General features: G+C 35.9%; 1 protein-coding gene across 1 annotated transcript in view; it reads right to left on the reverse strand.

Moving 5' to 3' along the window:
- Positions 1–18,549, reverse strand: part of szt2 (SZT2 subunit of KICSTOR complex) — an 89,739-nt gene that overhangs the window by 55,719 nt on the left and 15,471 nt on the right. The window contains exons 22-41 of the mRNA XM_016560919.1: positions 17,728–17,928; positions 16,670–16,767; positions 15,600–15,738; positions 14,743–14,988; positions 13,832–14,077; positions 12,841–13,048; positions 11,970–12,017; positions 9,405–9,532; positions 7,952–8,216; positions 7,697–7,868; positions 6,930–7,022; positions 5,688–5,766; positions 4,408–4,747; positions 4,043–4,123; positions 3,403–3,480; positions 3,195–3,311; positions 3,045–3,114; positions 1,387–1,572; positions 1,019–1,270; positions 586–841 (exon numbers count right to left, since the gene is read on the reverse strand). Of these exons, the coding sequence (XP_016416405.1) occupies positions 586–841; positions 1,019–1,270; positions 1,387–1,572; positions 3,045–3,114; positions 3,195–3,311; positions 3,403–3,480; positions 4,043–4,123; positions 4,408–4,747; positions 5,688–5,766; positions 6,930–7,022; positions 7,697–7,868; positions 7,952–8,216; positions 9,405–9,532; positions 11,970–12,017; positions 12,841–13,048; positions 13,832–14,077; positions 14,743–14,988; positions 15,600–15,738; positions 16,670–16,767; positions 17,728–17,928 (3,303 nt within the window). The remainder of the gene's footprint in view (positions 1–585; positions 842–1,018; positions 1,271–1,386; positions 1,573–3,044; positions 3,115–3,194; positions 3,312–3,402; positions 3,481–4,042; positions 4,124–4,407; positions 4,748–5,687; positions 5,767–6,929; positions 7,023–7,696; positions 7,869–7,951; positions 8,217–9,404; positions 9,533–11,969; positions 12,018–12,840; positions 13,049–13,831; positions 14,078–14,742; positions 14,989–15,599; positions 15,739–16,669; positions 16,768–17,727; positions 17,929–18,549) is intronic.

Below are 18,549 nucleotides of genomic sequence, written 5' to 3' on the forward strand. Positions count from 1 at the left end.
TTACTCCCCAACACTGTCAGAGTCTAACAGTTTGCACTGGCTGCCAATAGCCGCTTGCATCAAATTCAAGGTACTGGTGTTTGCTTACAAGACAACCACTGGCACTGCACCAATATGTGACCCTGGAGCACAAAAGCAGTCTTAAGTCGCTGGGGTATATTTGTAGCAAAAGCCAAAAATACTTTGCAAGTGAACGCCGCCTCGTTCGCTCTCACTGACCTTTTTCTGGACTGTCTGGAACGCCCTGCCTATATCTCAATTCGATCAGCTGAGTCCTTTAGCCATTTTCAAAAAATGTCTAAATATGCATCTTTTTCGCCAGCACCGGACCAATTAATACTAGCACTTACCTATTCTATTCTATTTGTTTTAGTCTAATTTATTTATTTAAAAAAGAAAAAAACTTGCAATGTGTAATGTGTTAAGACTATCTGAGATTTGTCACAGCACTTGTATACTGTTACTCTCTTGTTGCTCTGATTGCTTCTATTGTTCTCCTCATCTGCTAAATGACTAAATGCAAATGTGAGTTCACAAGCAGCATTTCAGTACAGTCGGATGAGGCGGGTTTCTCGTGACACTCACTGTGTGTGGTGGACTGCACGGATTCGGCCAGGCTGGCGGCGGAGGGGGTTTTGGGAGGCGACGTGTGATCAGATGAGCGCTCGGTGCTGCTGCTGCCCGCCTGCAGGTGAGCGTCACTCTGAGGTCGAGTCTCCTCCGCGTCGGCCTGTTTGAGCTGCCCGGGGTCAGAGGTCTCGGAGAGAGACTCGCTGGCTGAATCAGCTGCTGCAGGCCGCGTGTCCTCATCAGCCCTCTGCGCTTCTCCACACTCCACCAGCTGCGGGAAAAACAGAGGAATCATATTCCAGATGACAGCAAGTCAACTTTGTTAAATCTGAGTGTTACATACATTTACTTAAACCACACTTTATTTTAAAGTTAATGTGATAACTTCATCATTAAACAAATGCAATGCATTTCTTCAGGTATGGTTTCAAAGATTGCTGATAACTACCTCAGTGTCGGGCTCTTTTTTCTTGGACTCTGCTTCTCTGTTTGCTGATGCTCTGGCTCCGTCCTCCACCTCAGGACACAGGCTGCTCTGCCGAGACACTGTTCCTGCAGCCGTTGAGTACTGAGCAGCGATGTTAGACAGCTGTGTCGTGGCCTGAAGCCTGTGAGACTGCTGGCGACTCAGTGAGACGTAGTGGAAGTTGTGCTGCTCGGCGTTCAGCAGGTAACCAGGAAGCGATAACCTCTTGAACTCCTGCAGCGAGGAAGCAGAGACGTGTTATTAAACAGCGGGGCAGAACATGATCTCGTTCCTGACCTTTCCTGGAGAGTCTTATCATCAATAATAGAGGTCATCGCATGAGTTCAAACCTCTTGAAACTTTTCCAGCGACTGCTCGGGACCAAATACGAACTGCAGGGGAACGAGCTCACAGTGGCACTGCGGGCGGCCGCTGGAGCGACACACGTGCTCCGACACTTTCTGCAGCGTGAAGGAGCTGATAACAGACGAGTGCCGCAGAGCAGAGACTATCTCATCCTCCAACAGCCAACGGATCTGAAACAGGTCACAGACAGGGTTATGAATATGATGTTATATGTGACCATGGACCACAAAACCATAAGTCATAAGGGTAAATTTTGGGAAATTGAGATTTATATATCATATGAAAGCTGAATAAATAAGCTTTCCATTGATGTATGGTTTGTTAGGATAGGACAATATTTGGCCGAGATTCAATTATTTGAAAATCTGGAATCTGAGGATGCAAAAAAAAAAAATCTAAATATTGTGAAAATTGCCTTTGAAGTTGTCCAAATTAAGTTCTTAGCAATGCATATTACTAATCAAAAATTAAGTTTTGATATATTTATGGTAGGAAATTTACAAAATATCTTCATGGAACATGATCTTTACTTAATATCCTAATGATTTTTGGCATAAAAGAAAAATCGATCATTTTGACCCATACGATGTTTTGTTGGCTACAAATATACCCGTGCAACTTAAGACTGGTTTTGTGCTCCAGGCTCACATAAAGTACTGTATATATCATTATTTATTTTTATAAATGTATACATTATATATTATAACAAAAACTAAACTAAAACCATAAAACAAATCGTAAGTAAAATACATGTAATAATTATTAAAAAAATATATATTTTATTTCAGTTAGGTAACATCTCTAATTGTTGTTTAGTTTTAGTACGAAAATAACTAAAACTGAAATAAAAAAATTACTAAAAACAATAGACATCTAAAAAAAACTAATAAAATGACAAAAACAGAACAAAATGACTACTAAAATTTCAACTGAAAATGGAAAATGGAAAAAAACAAAAACTAATTCAAAATATTAATGAAAACTAATAGATTATTAATGATACTAAAGTAACACTCGTCAGAGACAGACAAAAACAATATCTTAGAGAGATCCTCCTTTTGCAATAATAAACAGTCTGAACTTTCACTGCATATTTCATATACTGTGCTTTCATTACTGGATCAATGTTAAATAATTGGGTAACACCTTACGATAAGGTTCCATTTGTTACCATTAACTACATTATTTATAATAATTATTTATAATTTAGTTAATTCATCATTTATGAATTAGCAATGTAACGTTATACTTTATTACAAGCATTAATTAATCATTGCTAAATGCAACATTTACCAATGCATTGTTAAAATGAAAAGTTGAATCTGGAAATATTATTTAATGGAATTGAGCTAACATGAACTAACAATAAATGTTGATGTATACAGATGATGTATAAATCTCAATTTCGAAAAATTGACCCTTAAGGTTTTGTGGTCCAGGGTCACAAATAGTTGCATTTTTATTAACTAATATTAATAAATAATACAACAAATGTATTTCTCACTGTTAGTTAATGTTAGCAAAGAATAACTAATGGGAATTACTAATTATTTAACAATGTAATAATTTTACATAATTTAAAATTATAATATTATTAAATAAAAAAAAGAAAAACTTATTTTCATTTCATTTGCACTCTCACCTCATCCATGGTGGCTAAAACAGCCATTTTGTGCAGAATAGGAAGTTTGGACAGGGGATCTCCAGACATACTGCAGAAGATGACAAAATAAAAAGTTATTACTGAAGATATTTGGCAACAGATGATGTCTGCTGAGCTCCGAACGCTCACCTTTCCACACCGACCCCGCGCAGGCCGTCCAGATTAGCCATGAGCTCCTCGTCAGAGCGATAGGACGAGGGCTGTCCAGGAGAGCGGTTCAGAGACACGCTGCTCTCAGACGTGTATCTACAGTACATGCACAGAGAACCATCAGGATCACTCCAGCTGCAGCCATGCTGTTTTCTTCCTCACTCTGCGACGCTTCACAAGCACTGACCTGTTGTGGTGGAAGTCAGGAGCCATGACCTCGATGTCCAGAGGTAACGTGAGCACGAAGATATCAAGAGTGACATAAAAATTTGGTTGAAATAATGTTACATTGTCATTCAGTGCAACACAATATTTATGTAAAAATTCAAACAACATGCTTATTCTGACATGTACATATTAAAATATATAAAAGAATAAGGGAGCATATTAAATTTGATTGTGTTTTAAATGAGTAAAAAAAAAAGTGGCAAATTTTAAAAATGTAAAATTACAAATAATTAGTATTTGGGGTGAAAGTACTTAGTCTTTAAATATGTCATAAATTGATTTTTGTTGTAAATATGCCTGACAAGATTGTTACACTGAATGACATTTTAGTGGGTCTCTTCTGTAAATCAGGGAAAAATGTATTATATTTATTTTTTGCTCAGAAAAACAAAAACAAAATTGCAATTAAACTAAACAGAATTTTTTTAAAAAATTTTTGGGGAAAACATCAACAATTTAAAGCAGTATTACACTTATTGTTTTTATGCTTAAACCCTTTTTCGTCTTTGACACATGTACAGAGAAAAATCAGGATCACTCTAGCTGGAGCCACGCTGTTTGATTCTTTCCCAAATCTAGGACGCTTCACAATCACTGACCTGTTGTGGTGGAAGTCAGGAGTCATGACCTCGATCTCCAGAGGTAACGTGAGCACGAAGATATCAAGACATGTCACGTCACTTTTTAAATGATTACGTTACATTCACAACCAAAACCTTCATGCCTTTTCCAGGTCACGACCATAACCTAACCATAAGATCACCTACATTTACATATGTATTTATGTATATATGTATTTAACAAGTTATTATGAAAAAAAAAATGGCCATGAGAAACAAAATGATACATTTTTTGGTCAAGAAATCTTGACTGACGCTGTTAGTGGACTTAAGGGAAAAAACTAAATGCAACAGAAGTGTTGTAGAATATGACTCTGTTAAATGGCTGCAAGCACACAGAGTACAAAACAGCTGTAGTCAGTGGTGTGTTCAGTGTCTCACCCAGACAGGTTGGCAGTGTTTGCGTGGGCATGGAGCCATGGCAGCTCTTCATGTTGACGGAGCAGGTGAGGTGCACGAACAGAGGCGGCATCTCCGGCTGCGGACCCTCCACCCCCAGCAGAGAGTCTCCGTCCAGAATACTGAAGGAGTCCTCGTCCTGGTTCACCGTGTTGGAGTCCGACGGAGACTCGCCTTCACCTGCTCCCTGTCCTCCAGCCTCCGCTCTGCCATTCCCACAATCCTGATACTCCACCTCCAGATCCGTGTCACTCTCCGTCACGATGCAGCAGCCCGACACGTTCTCTGTGCATACGCAAAGGATAAATACGGATATGCATGTTTTAATATTCTTCGAGTTTACTAATAAATTCACATAAACTTAACAAATTTTATAAACTAAACTCTGCTGCGGTCTTGTCTTTTCTGCTCTACTAGTTTGAGATTTTTATGCTATGTATATGAGGTTGTTTGGTTTAGTACTGATTGAATGATTAGGGCTACTGTTACTTGTCTGTATGCTTACATTATCTTTGTATGTATATTGAGATGATATTATTGATACATTGTTTGTTATTTTGTTGACAGTTGGATTGTGTGTGTATGAGTGAGCTTGTATTGATTTGTTGGTTCTATGTATAGTATAACTTTTAAGCGGATGGTTTTTTTTTAAGGAATAGTGTGAATGTTATATGTATTTTGGAGTATGTAAGTAGTATGTATTGATTAATTCTTTATATTTTTAGGGTGACAATAATTACCATCAGTCCAGGGACTGCAGAGGCAAAATAGTCTTCTGGCTAATTCTGGCACATTGTACATTTATGTATTATTGATGTGAATTGTCCCTGTCAAATAAACCTGAAATAAATAAAATAAATAAATAGCATGAAATCAATATACCCTTTTAAACTCCCTGTTAAAATGTTCATTCATCAATGCTGTTGCACCATGGCTGTGCATACAAGGAAAAATATTATTAATCAATAATATCATAGCAAACTTTTCACAATCCATCTGAAGCCTCATTCATCTAAATAGATGTTTAAAACACTATTATTTTCTTTATGTATGACGCGTATTTAGTGAGAGAAATATTACTGTTAGACACTAATGTGCTTATGTTGCAAATGGCATTAAATGTCTTCAAAATGAAACTGAGGTGGACACTCAGATACAGAAGATGTTAAAGTGCAGCACTCAGGGAGGAAACTGAACATTCAGTGTGTCATGAATGATGTCTAACCGTCTTCTGTGGCGAGTTCAGCTTCAGACACCTCACAGTCCTCGCTGGCTCTCCGCTCTCCCTCTCTGTCTGAATCCTCCTGCGGACGGTGAACGAGAGGAAAGGAAGACTATGCCATAAACCATTCATGTTTACAAAGTCCTGCTAAAAAGATGAGCGCTGATTTGACACTCAGTAGCTTGACTAGGTACCCAGTGTTTGAGCAGGGTTGACTAAAAATATATATATATTTTTTTGTAATGTGTGCATCTTTCAAATGAAAATACAATGTATTAAAACAAACTCTTCTGTGAATGTATATCTTTTAGTACATACTGTCATATAAACTTCCAGACAGTAAGGTGTTAATTTAGTAACAGGCAAAATCAGATAAGGACGAAGAAGGAAAAAATCGATTCAATATCACTATACAATTATAAAAATAATAATAATAAAAATATATAATAATAATAATATTTAAATTATAAAAATGAAACAAATCAATAAATAAACAAAAATTACTATTGCAAAAAGACTATTTAATGTGAATTTAAAATAATTAACAACAACAACAATAATAATAATAATAATAATAAAATATAGAGCTTTTATTTTGCTGGAAAAAAACAGTGAGACCTTAAAGCTTCTCTTTGGACAATAGTTGGTAAAATAGTTGGTGCATTTTGCACTTTCAAATGCATGTATACAGGTGCATCTCAATAAATTAGAATGTCGTGGAAAAGTTCATTTATTTCAGTAATTCAACTCAAATTGTGAAACTCGTGTATTAAATAAATTCAATGCACACAGACTGAAATGACCAAAACTCACAGCGATTGCAGAGCTGAAATCTGTATAAATATAACACATCCCTATATAATTTTAATGATTAAATATTCAAATGAATTGATACATTTAAATTATTTTATGTCTTATTAAATATAATATTAGAATATTTTGTATCTTTTTACCTTATCAGTCAATTCAGACTGCAAACTCTTAACATAATGACCTGGGGCCTGTTTCCTAAAACAAGTTAACCAAATAAGCCAGGCTTATTTCAGTTAGTCTGACTTATTTTGAACCAAATCGGCTGACAATAAGTTAGACTAACTGAAATAAACCTGGCTTATTTGGTTAACTTGTTTTAGGAAACAGGCCCCTGATGTTGCTGTGATGCTGCAGATTCAGCAAACACTGGAGCACATTAATTCTGCTAAAATGCACATAAAAAAAAAACAGAATACTAAAATGTTAACGCACCTCTTTTTTGGAAGATGGAAGGCAGTAAAAGAAATAATGTGGATTGGACGGTACCGTCTTGAAATACTGAGCACCAATTTCCATGAACTTATCCTGTAAAACAAACAGAATGTGTAATATCATATCTGCAACAGTTGTGTTTTAAAGGGGTCATCGGATGCAAAATTCACTTTCACATGTTGTTTGAACTAAAATGTGTCTTGGCAGTGTGTACACAACCGCCCTATAATGATAAAAATTCACCCAGTGTTTTTTTTTTTTAAATCTCCTTTCTCATATCAAGCCGTTCTCAGATTCTTGGCAGAATGACGATTCTTGGCGATTGAGGTGTTCTGTTGTTGGATGTAATAATGAACATAGCAGTCGTCATTTACTCCCGACATCTGAGCCGCTGAAGACGCAGTGGATTACATTGTTTCTGAAGGGAATGCGCCCCCGATCTACATAAATGTGTCTATGTTCGCACGAATCATTCGTGATCCAGCTTCACCTACAGGAGAAGTGAGTATAAGGTTTTTTAATGAATCTATGCAAATCGCCTTTCCTAGTAATGTTTCACGATGAATGCGGCTAAAGTTTACCGTCTCTCAGAGAGCGGCTTTTGACAGGGTGTTGTTTTACACTACCATTGAGAAATTTTAACCAAACTATATTACAGACTTTTCATTAAGACCCTAAAGAATCATATCAACTTGTGGAAAATGGGCATCGGATGACCCCTTTAAAAATGCCATTTCTACATCCCTGATGCCAGGTGTCAACTATACCTGTATGATTTTGTGTAAATCAGGATACACTTCACATTTCTGCTGGGACTGGAGGAGAGACAGAGGGAATTCTGGGATTTTTGGAGACTTCGGTTCGTCCAGGTCCAGCGGGGATGTGGGAGCAGAGACTTTCCCTCTGGACTCACCTTCACTCACATCCTCCAGCTCAATACTTTGAGAAAAATACATAATAATAGATGAATACAATGAAAACAAAGCATTAATTCCCAGGATGCATTGCTCTGTGGTCAGTACCTGGATGAAGACACCAGCGTGGCTCTGTCAGCTCCATCATCCTCTTCCTCTCCGATGATGAAGGTGGTGGGAGCGTTCCTGGACTTGCTTACGTTGACAGAGCCGTGAAGCTCATGACGCTCACGAAACACACGCACGTGTCCGCAGAGTGTCTGCAGGAAGGAAGTGATGTCAATCTCCTGCAGCGACTCCTCGCAGTAGTCCATAGCCGTCAGTAGGTCCTGCGAGCTCACGTTGTGCGACTGCTGCAGACTGCGATAAACACCTGTCAATCAACACAGGCACAAGACCAATGAAATCATCTGCTGTGAAAATGACTCTAACATCATTTTGCATATTTTTATGGTGATATTTTTATGAACACATTTTCTGCCCCAATTCATATTAGTGAAATACATTATGTATATTCGCAAGTATTTATATCAAACTAATGTTTGATTGTTTTTTATTGTAGATCCGCAGAGATAGTAAATATTTTAAATCAAATACATTAATTAATCAATTAATTAATTAAATTACTTTTATTTAGACAAACATGAAAAAAATCAAGTATCGGGACAGGTTGATTCCCATTAATAATCTCAGTAATGAGACACTAATGAATAACCATTGAGAACAATGTGAATTACATAAAAAACCTAATGAAATAATAAAATAAAAAACATTTTATTTTAAAATAATAATCAATTTAATTGAAAAATGTCCAGATTCAAAGCAATAATGAGAATTAGATTTTTTTTCTTTTTTTGCATTACTCTGAGAATTCGGGACATAAATGTGCTTAAATGCTTTCTTTTTTTTTTTTTTGCATATTTATTTCGATTTAATAATAAAATAAATAAATGTAATTTAAAAATGTATGGACTCTACACTAAAGAGAATGCGGGACCTACATGTGCTTAAATGCTTAAAAAATATATATTTTTTTTTATTTATATTTTTATTTTTAAATAATAAAATACATGTGGTAACATTTTACAATAAGGTTCCATTTGTTAACATTAGTTAACTACATTAGTTAATGTAATCTAACAATAAAAAAATACTTAAAAGCATTTATTAATCGTAGTTAATGTTGATTCCAGCATTTACTAATACATTATTAAAATCAAAAGTTGTATTAATGTTATTTAACAGACCTGTGCTAACATGGACTAACAATAAACAGTTGTATTTTTACATTAACAAAGATGAATAAATACTGTAACAAATGTATTGCTCATTGTAAGTTAATGTTAGTTAAAGAATTAAATATAGTTAACAAATTGTAAATTTATTATTGTAAAATGTTACCATAAATGTAATTACAAATGTCTTGTCTCAATACAGTAATGAGATTTTTTTGTTGTTGCTTTATACGAAGATAAATGTGCTTAAATATTTTTATGCTTATTTATTTATATTTGTATTTATTTAAGCTTTATGCATATATATGCATATGTTAGCATGTGACCTTTGACATAGCTCTGGTAGTAGTGCTCCTGAAGCAGGCTGCAGTAGTTGGCCAGTTCTTTGTGTTTGTGAGGGTGCGTCATGAGCTCCGTCCAGGAGGAGGCGCTGCTGCGCTCCTGAGAGATTGACCTGTCCAGAGACACACACACACACACACACCAGATAACAGCACGCCACAATCTGCCAGACATTTCCTACAACACTACACCAGACAGCAGCCTAAAATAGCAGAGGCAAGCAGCAGAAAAAGCAATACCCAAGATACCAAAGTCAAACATTTATCCATATGTCTATTACAGAGAAAAACTCTGTGAAAACTTCTGTGACGTATTTCAACTTTGTCATCAGATCAGCATTTTGATTTTAGCTGATGCATTTATATTCAAACGCAGCTGAATTACAGCCCTATAAATATGTACAAAAAAATTATATTATTGTAGTAACATTGAGTCAGACCTAATTTACACAACACTCATTACGTTAAATAAATAAATTAATAAATATTTATAATGAATAAATAAGCCAATTTATTTGCAATTTCTGAAAAAAAAGACACCTTTATGAAAATGCAATAGTGTTAGAAAACAGAGAGACAACATGCAACAACCATATCTGTCCGACATTTGTACAAGAAGCAAATGCATGCTTTCTGTTTTTCAGATTTTATTAATTTGGGTCTGTATTTACTGACTATATTACGTGCAAGAAAAAAGGTGATTATAGACTCTAGAAAGTGCAATAAACATGTTTAATTAATTATTTAAAAATATCAGTACTTAATGGCTGGTTGCTGATGGTCTTGATTTTAAATATCAGTGGCCAAAACATCAGTGTAATACTTTATATTAAGCCGCACAATAGCACAGTGCAATAGGATTTCATTTATCTTCAGTCCAGCGGATCATCAAACATAAATACTAGTCGTGTTTGCTGCTGAAGTGGACAGGAAAATATCAAACCAGCTTTAAAAGCACGCAAAACAGATTTACAGCCATGAAGCAACAACACCCAAGATTTATACGGCATAGGTTTACCATTTCTGTGGTCAACAAAGCAGGAAAAATACATTTAAAGGGAAAGCGAAGTAGAAAAAATCAAGACGTTGAAGACACCAATATAATATGCAGCCTAAGACTTGGGTTGCTCAGATGAGCACTGAGTACTCAGACATTGCCACCGAGACAGACGTTTATCAGCAGAATATACCAGATCGACAAAGACTGAGAACAAATACTAATCCCTCAAATACATCAAGAATAAAGAGGGCATAAGTTATACATTACAGTCATTTAGCCTCATTTTGAATGTCTTGAGATGTCCTAAATGTCTACATGCAGGGAGCGAACCTCTTTAATTTAAGTATGTACACTATCAGTCAAACGTTTGGACACATCTACTCATGCTTCGTTATGACTCTTTTCAACTCGGTTGGAACTCATAATGAAATATAACATATATGGAGGCATGGGAATGCAAATAAATAAAAAGTAAAGTAAAATGAATAAAATAAAATAAACCTCCTTTGAATTGGACCTTCTTTTTTGTGTAGATTCCAGATCTGCTGACTGAGACATTCATCATAAACTTTTTGTCCAAACTTTTGACTGGTACTGAACACCAGAAGGCAGAGAAAACAACCCTCAGCAGGATATGACATCTTAAAGGGATCATATGATGCGATTTCAAGTTTTCCTTTCTCTTTGGACTGTTACAAGCTGATTGTGCATAGATAAGATCCCTGAATAGGTAATATAATATAGAACAATCCAGATCACTGTGCACCCCAATCAACAACAATATACAAACTAATGTTGAAAAGTTTGGGGTTGGTAAGATATTTTAATGTTTCTGAAAGAAGTCTCTTCTGCTCACCAAGGCTGCATTAAAATACAGAAAAATCAATAATATTGTGAAACATTATTACAATTTAAAATAATAAGTTTATAAGTAATAAGTTTTCTATCTGAATATATTTTAAAATGTAATTTATTTCTGTGATCAAAGCTGAATTTTCAGCATCATTACTCCAGTCTTCAGTGTCACATGATCATCAGAAATCATTCTAATATACTGATTTGCTGCTCAAGAAACATTTCTGATTATTATCAATGTTGAAAACAGTTGTGCTGCTTCATCATTTTTTTCAGGACTATGTGATGAATAAAAAGTAAAAGAACAGCATTTATTTGAAATAAAATCTTTTATAACATTATAAATGTCTTTACTGTCACTTTTGATCAATTAATGCGTCCTTGCTAAATAAAACTATTCAATTGTTTAAAAACAAAATTACAAACCCCAACTTTGAATGGTAATGCATATACAGAGATAAACTTGTCTTCATTCTGTTATTTTAAGCCCTCATATCCTTATAAGACCTCAGTAGCCTAATATCCCCTCATTACAGTCACATTCGTAGAACAGCAAAACCCTCCAGAGAAAGAGAAAGAAAGAAGGGTCATCCTTAAGGTGACGGGGCCAAAGCGGCCCCCTCACACCCCTCATCCCCTCCCCTCCCGCCCCGTCCCGCTGTAGGGCGGCAGCAGGAAGCAGTAAGCAGGGCTACCTGTATTTGGGCTGCTGACTGAACTCCCAGGAGTCTGTCTCTTGAGCTCTATTCTCATCCAAAGAGAAACCAGACAGTACAACATTAGGACGACCACAGATCAAACACAACAGCTCTGTTCCAAAACACAGCGAGCCGCCTACCGAGGCAACTTTATTAGACATAAGGGTGTTATCAATGCTTTTATCCAGACCATTTATTGCTATGTTTATTGGTTTTAAATTCAGCTTTTAAATTCAGTCACATATCGGGGGTTAGTTATTAGAGTTAATTAAAACTAAAACCATTTTTTTTTTAAATTCTGTTACTTGAAATTAAACAAACTTTAACTAAAATAAAATAAAATATTTCAGTTATCATATATCTACATTTCTCATTTTCATTTAGTTAAACTTGAAGCATCAAAACAACTAAAGTAAAACTAATAAATAAAAATGAATAAAAACTCCATAGGCATTTTTAAATAAAAATGACAAAAACGCGAAATTACAAAAACTTCAAAGTTTAACTCGAAGTACCAAAATAACTAAACTAAATAAAGTAAATCTAATACTTTAACTAAAATTAAAGTGGAAACAGCAATATAAATAATATTAAAAATATAAAATTATAAAAAACAAAAATATGAATCGTCTTTTCTCATTTTCATTTAATTTAACTTGAAGTACCAAAATGACAAAACTAAAAGTAAAACTAATAAATAAAAATACTGTTACTTATTAGGTCCTTCATCAGTTAGACGCTGCCTAAGAATGTAGCTGTCTATGTATGCAGTAGGCCGCTCTCTAAGGTTTGGAACAGAGCTGATGTCCTGAGACCTTCATGCTACACACCGTAGCTTTCATCTGCATGTGGGAGAGTGCCTCAGTACCTGAAGAAGACGTCTCTGGGCTGGCGTCCTGAGAACGGGTGGACCAGCTGCTCTTTGAGGGAGTCCAGTGAGCAGTTGTAGATGTAGATGGGGCAGCGGGGTCGTGCTGCGTCAGCACTGCTCTGCTGAGACGTCTGTCTGCCAAACGTGATGTGACAGTCTCGCTTCTGCGGCTCCAGAAACTGAACGCCGTCCTTCTCCTCTGAAGCTGAAAGATATCAGACAGTTATTAATATAAACAACTCTCCCACTCATGATAATTTTTTGTCCTAACCAGCTGTAACATGTGAAACAGCTTTTTTTGTGGCATTAAGATACTATTTAATATTTTGAATTAGTTTTTTATTTTTACATTTTGTTTTCCTTGTAATTTTAGTTAAAGGTGGGGTAAGTGATTTTTCAAAAACGCTTTAGAAAACTCGCTTACCCCACCTTTAATGTTTTAGTAATTTTGTTGTGAGCTTTTGCAATTTTTATTTCTTTTTATTATTCTTTTTTTTTTTTATGTCTATACATTTATTTCAGTTTTAGTTTTAGTTCATGTTAAACTAAATATGAACATGAGAAATTGTGCCTTCCAGTTTGTACTGTAATGTCATCCAACTCGCCTACGATTGATTTGGGAGTGCAAGGCACTATATATTTTTGGGACTTTTTTTCACTTTTCACTAAATTTAATTTAATTTAATTCAATTAAATTCAATAAAAAAATTTTACATTTATAAGAACGTCATTGACTTGCATGGATAAATAAAGGTTAATATAATATTTAAAAGTAATAAAATGTTTATTTATGGTTTTAGTTTTTAATTTTTAACTTTAAATAACTATAACTTACTTATATATAGTATACTATAACTGTAAGTTATCTATAATAACCGTGATGAGAAGAACAACTAAACTCCCTGGTTTGGTTATGGTTTCTGCCATTTCTGCCACTTTATCACATCAAATCCAGTCTGGAAACTTATCAGAATTTAAAATCCCATACCAGCATCACTTGCGTTCATGCTGCTCTGTCCTGCAGATGTCTCCAGTGCTGCTTCTGGTTCCACCGTGGACCCCTTCCTGTCTCCTCCATGTTGACCTGTTCCAACCTGTGGACCATTGGCAGAGCTGCTGATGGAGTCAGCCTGTGATTGGCCGTTGCCCTGACAACAGGTCTCCTTCTCTTCCAGGAGACTGCTATTGATTGGAGGTTCAGTTTCCAGCCCAGAAGACATCAAAAGCTGCACATCTGTCAAAATAAAATTGTAAATTGAAATTCCCCAAAAAAAAAAAAAATTGTGTTTGTTTTGGTGATTTCAAATGTCAACATTGTCTACCAGAAATCGCTTACCCCACCTTTAATGTTTTAGTAATTTTGTTGTGAGCTTTTGCAATTTTTATTTCTTTTTATTATTCTTTTTTTTTTTTATGTCTATACATTTATTTCAGTTTTAGTTTTAGTTCATGTTAAACTAAATATGAACATGAGAAATTGTGCCTTCCAGTTTGTACTGTAATGTCATCCAACTCGCCTACGATTGATTTGGGAGTGCAAGGCACTATATATTTTTGGGACTTTTTTTCACTTTTCACTAAATTAAATTAAATTTAATTCAATTCAATTCAATAAAAAATTTTTACATTTATAAGAACGTCATTGACGTGCATGGATAAATAAAGGTTAATATAATATTTAAAGTAATAAAATGTTTATTTATGGTTTTAGTTTTTAATTTTTAACTTTAAATAACTATAACTTACTTATATATAGTATACTATAACTGTAAGTTATCTATAATAACCGTGATGAGAAGAACAACTAAACTCCCTGGTTTGGTTATGGTTTCTGCCATTTCTGCCACTTTATCACATCAAATCCAGTCTGGAAACTTATCAGAATTTAAAATCCCATACCAGCATCACTTGCGTTCATGCTGCTCTGTCCTGCAGATGTCTCCAGTGCTGCTTCTGGTTCCACCGTGGACCCCTTCCTGTCTCCTCCATGTTGACCTGTTCCAACCTGTGGACCATTGGCAGAGCTGCTGATGGAGTCAGCCTGTGATTGGCCGTTGCCCTGACAACAGGTCTCCTTCTCTTCCAGGAGACTGCTATTGATTGGAGGTTCAGTTTCCAGCCCAGAAGACATCAAAAGCTGCACATCTGTCAAAATAAAATTGTAAATTGAAATTCCCCAAAAAAAAAAAAAATTGTGGCATATAGAATATGCGTTCTGTGTGAATGGCTTGGTTTCGGTTTTAACCTAACCAAGATCTTCTATGCATTGAGCTACTATAATATTTCTCTAATATTCTGAATGAATAGCGCAGCAGTAGTGCGCTCGTGGGTTCAACTGGATAGACTAACAAAAACATGAAAATGCAACAATGACACTTACATCATCATCACCGCATCTCGTGCGCCACTGATGACGCTCCCTGATGAACTCCTAACATTCAATTGCACCATTTTTGCATTCAAATGCAAATTTTTATTTTAAATTCGACTAATATTCATTTTTATTCAGAATCTCCTCATCACAGGCAGGCACAGCACTCATTTCAGCATGTGTTCTGTTGGCTGTTTGCTTGTCACTCATAGCACGTGCCTATATCGTGCGCTATATCGAACATTTTTTCTATCGTTATCGATGAAGGTGTACCGTCGATAAATACGATACCGTTTTATCGCCCAGGCCTACTTTAGTCTCATGATGTGTGTAAACCTAAAGGACTATTGAGCTCTAATTGGTGTGGCATTGACAGACGATGCACCTGTAAATGTAGCTGGCAGGAAAGTGAGCAGGATCTGCTGATGGCTGATGTATTTGGCGTAACATTTCCAGTGAGGAGATAAGCAGTCCTGCTCCGCGCCAGCTGGCTCGTCGTCTACAAGATCTGCATTACTGAAGCTCTGCCAGGAACACACACACACTGTTAACAACTCTGCCAACAACAGAAGGATAAGTACACTGCCATTTGAAAGTTTGGGGTCAGTAAGATCTTTTTTTTTTTTTATGAAAGAAATTAATATTTTTAATCAGCAAAAACACATTACACGGATCAAAAGTGACAGTAAAGCATTTATAATGTTACAAAAGATTTCTATTTCAAATTAATGCTGCTCTTGAAAAAAAAAATGTATCATGGAAGCAGCACAACTTTTCAATATTGGAAAAAAAAAATCTTGCTGACCACCAACTTTTGAACACCAGTTTGCATGGTTTCACTTACATAACACAAGTAATAACTAACTCTAATGCTGAAGTGAAAGGAGTCAAACTGTTAAAGCTGTAAAAAAAAGGGCTTGTGGGGTTTTTGCAGGTCAGTATTGTGAGTTATGAGTAGGGTCAAAATTTTAAGTGGAAAACAATCAGAGAAAAATATCATATACATTTATTTAATTTTTTATTATTGTATTATTGTATTTTATTAATTTATTTTTATATATTTTTTATAAATATTTCTAATAAGCCATGATTTTTTTTTTAATTGCTTTATACTGGAAATATAAAAAATAATGCAATTTTTGTGTTTTCCCCTTGCATATAAGTGATGGACAAATGTGCAGCTGTAACTAGTAAGGCATGATGCTAGCAACGGCAGGGTCATAGGTTCTATTCCCAGGCAGCATTAAACTGATGTAAAATTTTCCACTGTGGTAAAAGATGTGCGAGTTGAACACTTCAGTTTCAGCACCGTAGGTCAGATATCATTTGTCATATGTATTATGCTCCTGATAAAGTTACCAGGCAAGTTGAAAGTAACTCCATTGGATTTGTGTGTGGACTGGTTATGAGTGTAGTTGGGCTTTTTCAGCTGAGCTGTAGTATGAGATGATGCACCTGTAGTGTGCTGGAGGAGCCCATCACCTCTTTACTGCTTCCTATAGTGTGGAAAGAAAGAACAGTGTCCTGCCTCTCCGGAGTCTTCAAGCTCTCTTCTGAAAACACACACAGAGATAAACACAATGAGGGAAGATCAGGGGTCAGATTCTTCTTATGTAATTGCTAATGAAACAATTAAAGGTCATTTGGGATGTCTGGCATGCATTAGCGTGAAGTCTTTCAATTAGTGTGTTTTAAATCATCTACTTAGTCTAAACATCTTGTTTCTCCTTCACTGAGCGCAATGCCATTCAATTTATCAAACCCTTAGCAAGAGTAAATGAAAACAACAAACCAACAGTGGCTGTTCTGTGCTCCCAGATTAAAAAAAGCTCAGGGTTTAATATAAACTCAAACAAACAAAGTAACAACTAGTTAAAAGTGATTCATTTACAATGGAAGTCTATGGGGCAAGACATTCTGAGCGTTTAAAAGCACAATCCTTCCTAAAACATGGAAGTTAACCACTACCACAACCATTATATAAAGTATAGACTACCATTCAAAAGCTTAGGGTCGGTGTGATATTTATGTTCTTTAAAAAGTCTCTTCTGCTCACCAAGGCTGCATTTATTTGATCGAAAATTCGAAAATTTTATGAAACATTATTACAATCTAAAATAACTGTTTTCTGTCAGAAGATATTGTAAAATGTGCTACAAGCAGAGTTTTCAGCATCATTACTCCAGTCTTCAGTGTCACGTGATCTTCAGAAATCATTCTAATATGCTGATTTGCTGCTCAAGAAACATTTCTGATTATTACCAATGTTGAAAACAGTTGTGCTGCTGAATATTTTTGTGGAAACCGTGATTCATTTTATTTTACAAGATTCTTTGATGAATAGAAAGTTGAAACGAACAGCATTTATTTAAAACAGAAATCTTTTGTAACATTATATGTAACACTTTTGATCAGTTTAATGCAACCTTGATGAATAAAAGCATTAAGTGTGTGTTTTGGATGTATGAATGTTATAGACATTTTAGCATAAAAAACCCCCCCAGCCAAATCACCTTTAATGACAGGAAGTGAGAATGGAGCCACATGACCGTCTCTTTCCCGCTCCAGGATGTGATGCATGAACGCCACATGATCGCCGTCGGTCAATGGGATCTCTCGATCACTGAGCTCATTCTGCAGAGAGCCGTGGAAGAGGCTGAGGAGGAGATCGTTGGGCAGACAGGAGGCGCTACGGGAGGCGTCCGCTTGACCCTCTGTTAAAGGTCAACAGGAAAAACAGTTAAATAAGGCCCAGTGTTCACTGATTTGGATAAAGGAATATGAATGTAAGAAAGGATAGGGGCTTTAAACTGAAGCCCGAACCCAGCCCGTACCCGAGATCGTCTGACCCGACCCGACCTGACCTGACCCGAGCGGCACAGTTAAATTGTTCGGCACAGAGCCCGAACAAAACCTGAATTTTTTATTTTTACCGAATAGCCAATAAAAAAATAAATTTAAAAAATGCTGTATTTCACGATTGCATGCAACGGTCAGTAAACAAATACATGTGAACTGGTCGAGCCTTGATGAATCGGTTTCTTTACAAGGCAAAAGAAAAAAACACCTACCAGTTATGAAAGTTTATGAACATCAGGTGAAGCGGTCACATAAATTCTGCGACAAGACGATAATTCTTCCTCCGTGCAAATTATGGTCATTTTCGTCAGTTAAGGCTCGTTAGCATTCGGCCTGCTTTAAATCAGACACAGAGATGTAGTGAGGTAAGATCGCATTTATTTGAATTAATTATATAATTTATTTGAATTAGCGAGAGAGAGAGAGAGAGAGAGAGAGAGAGAGAGAGGGGGCTGATGTGTGTGTGTGTGTGCCTG

The sequence above is a fragment of the Sinocyclocheilus rhinocerous genome, unplaced genomic scaffold (genome assembly GCF_001515625.1).
Source record: "Sinocyclocheilus rhinocerous isolate Xijiao unplaced genomic scaffold, SAMN03320098_v1.1 scaffold588, whole genome shotgun sequence".
NCBI lineage: Eukaryota > Metazoa > Chordata > Actinopteri > Cypriniformes > Cyprinidae > Sinocyclocheilus > Sinocyclocheilus rhinocerous.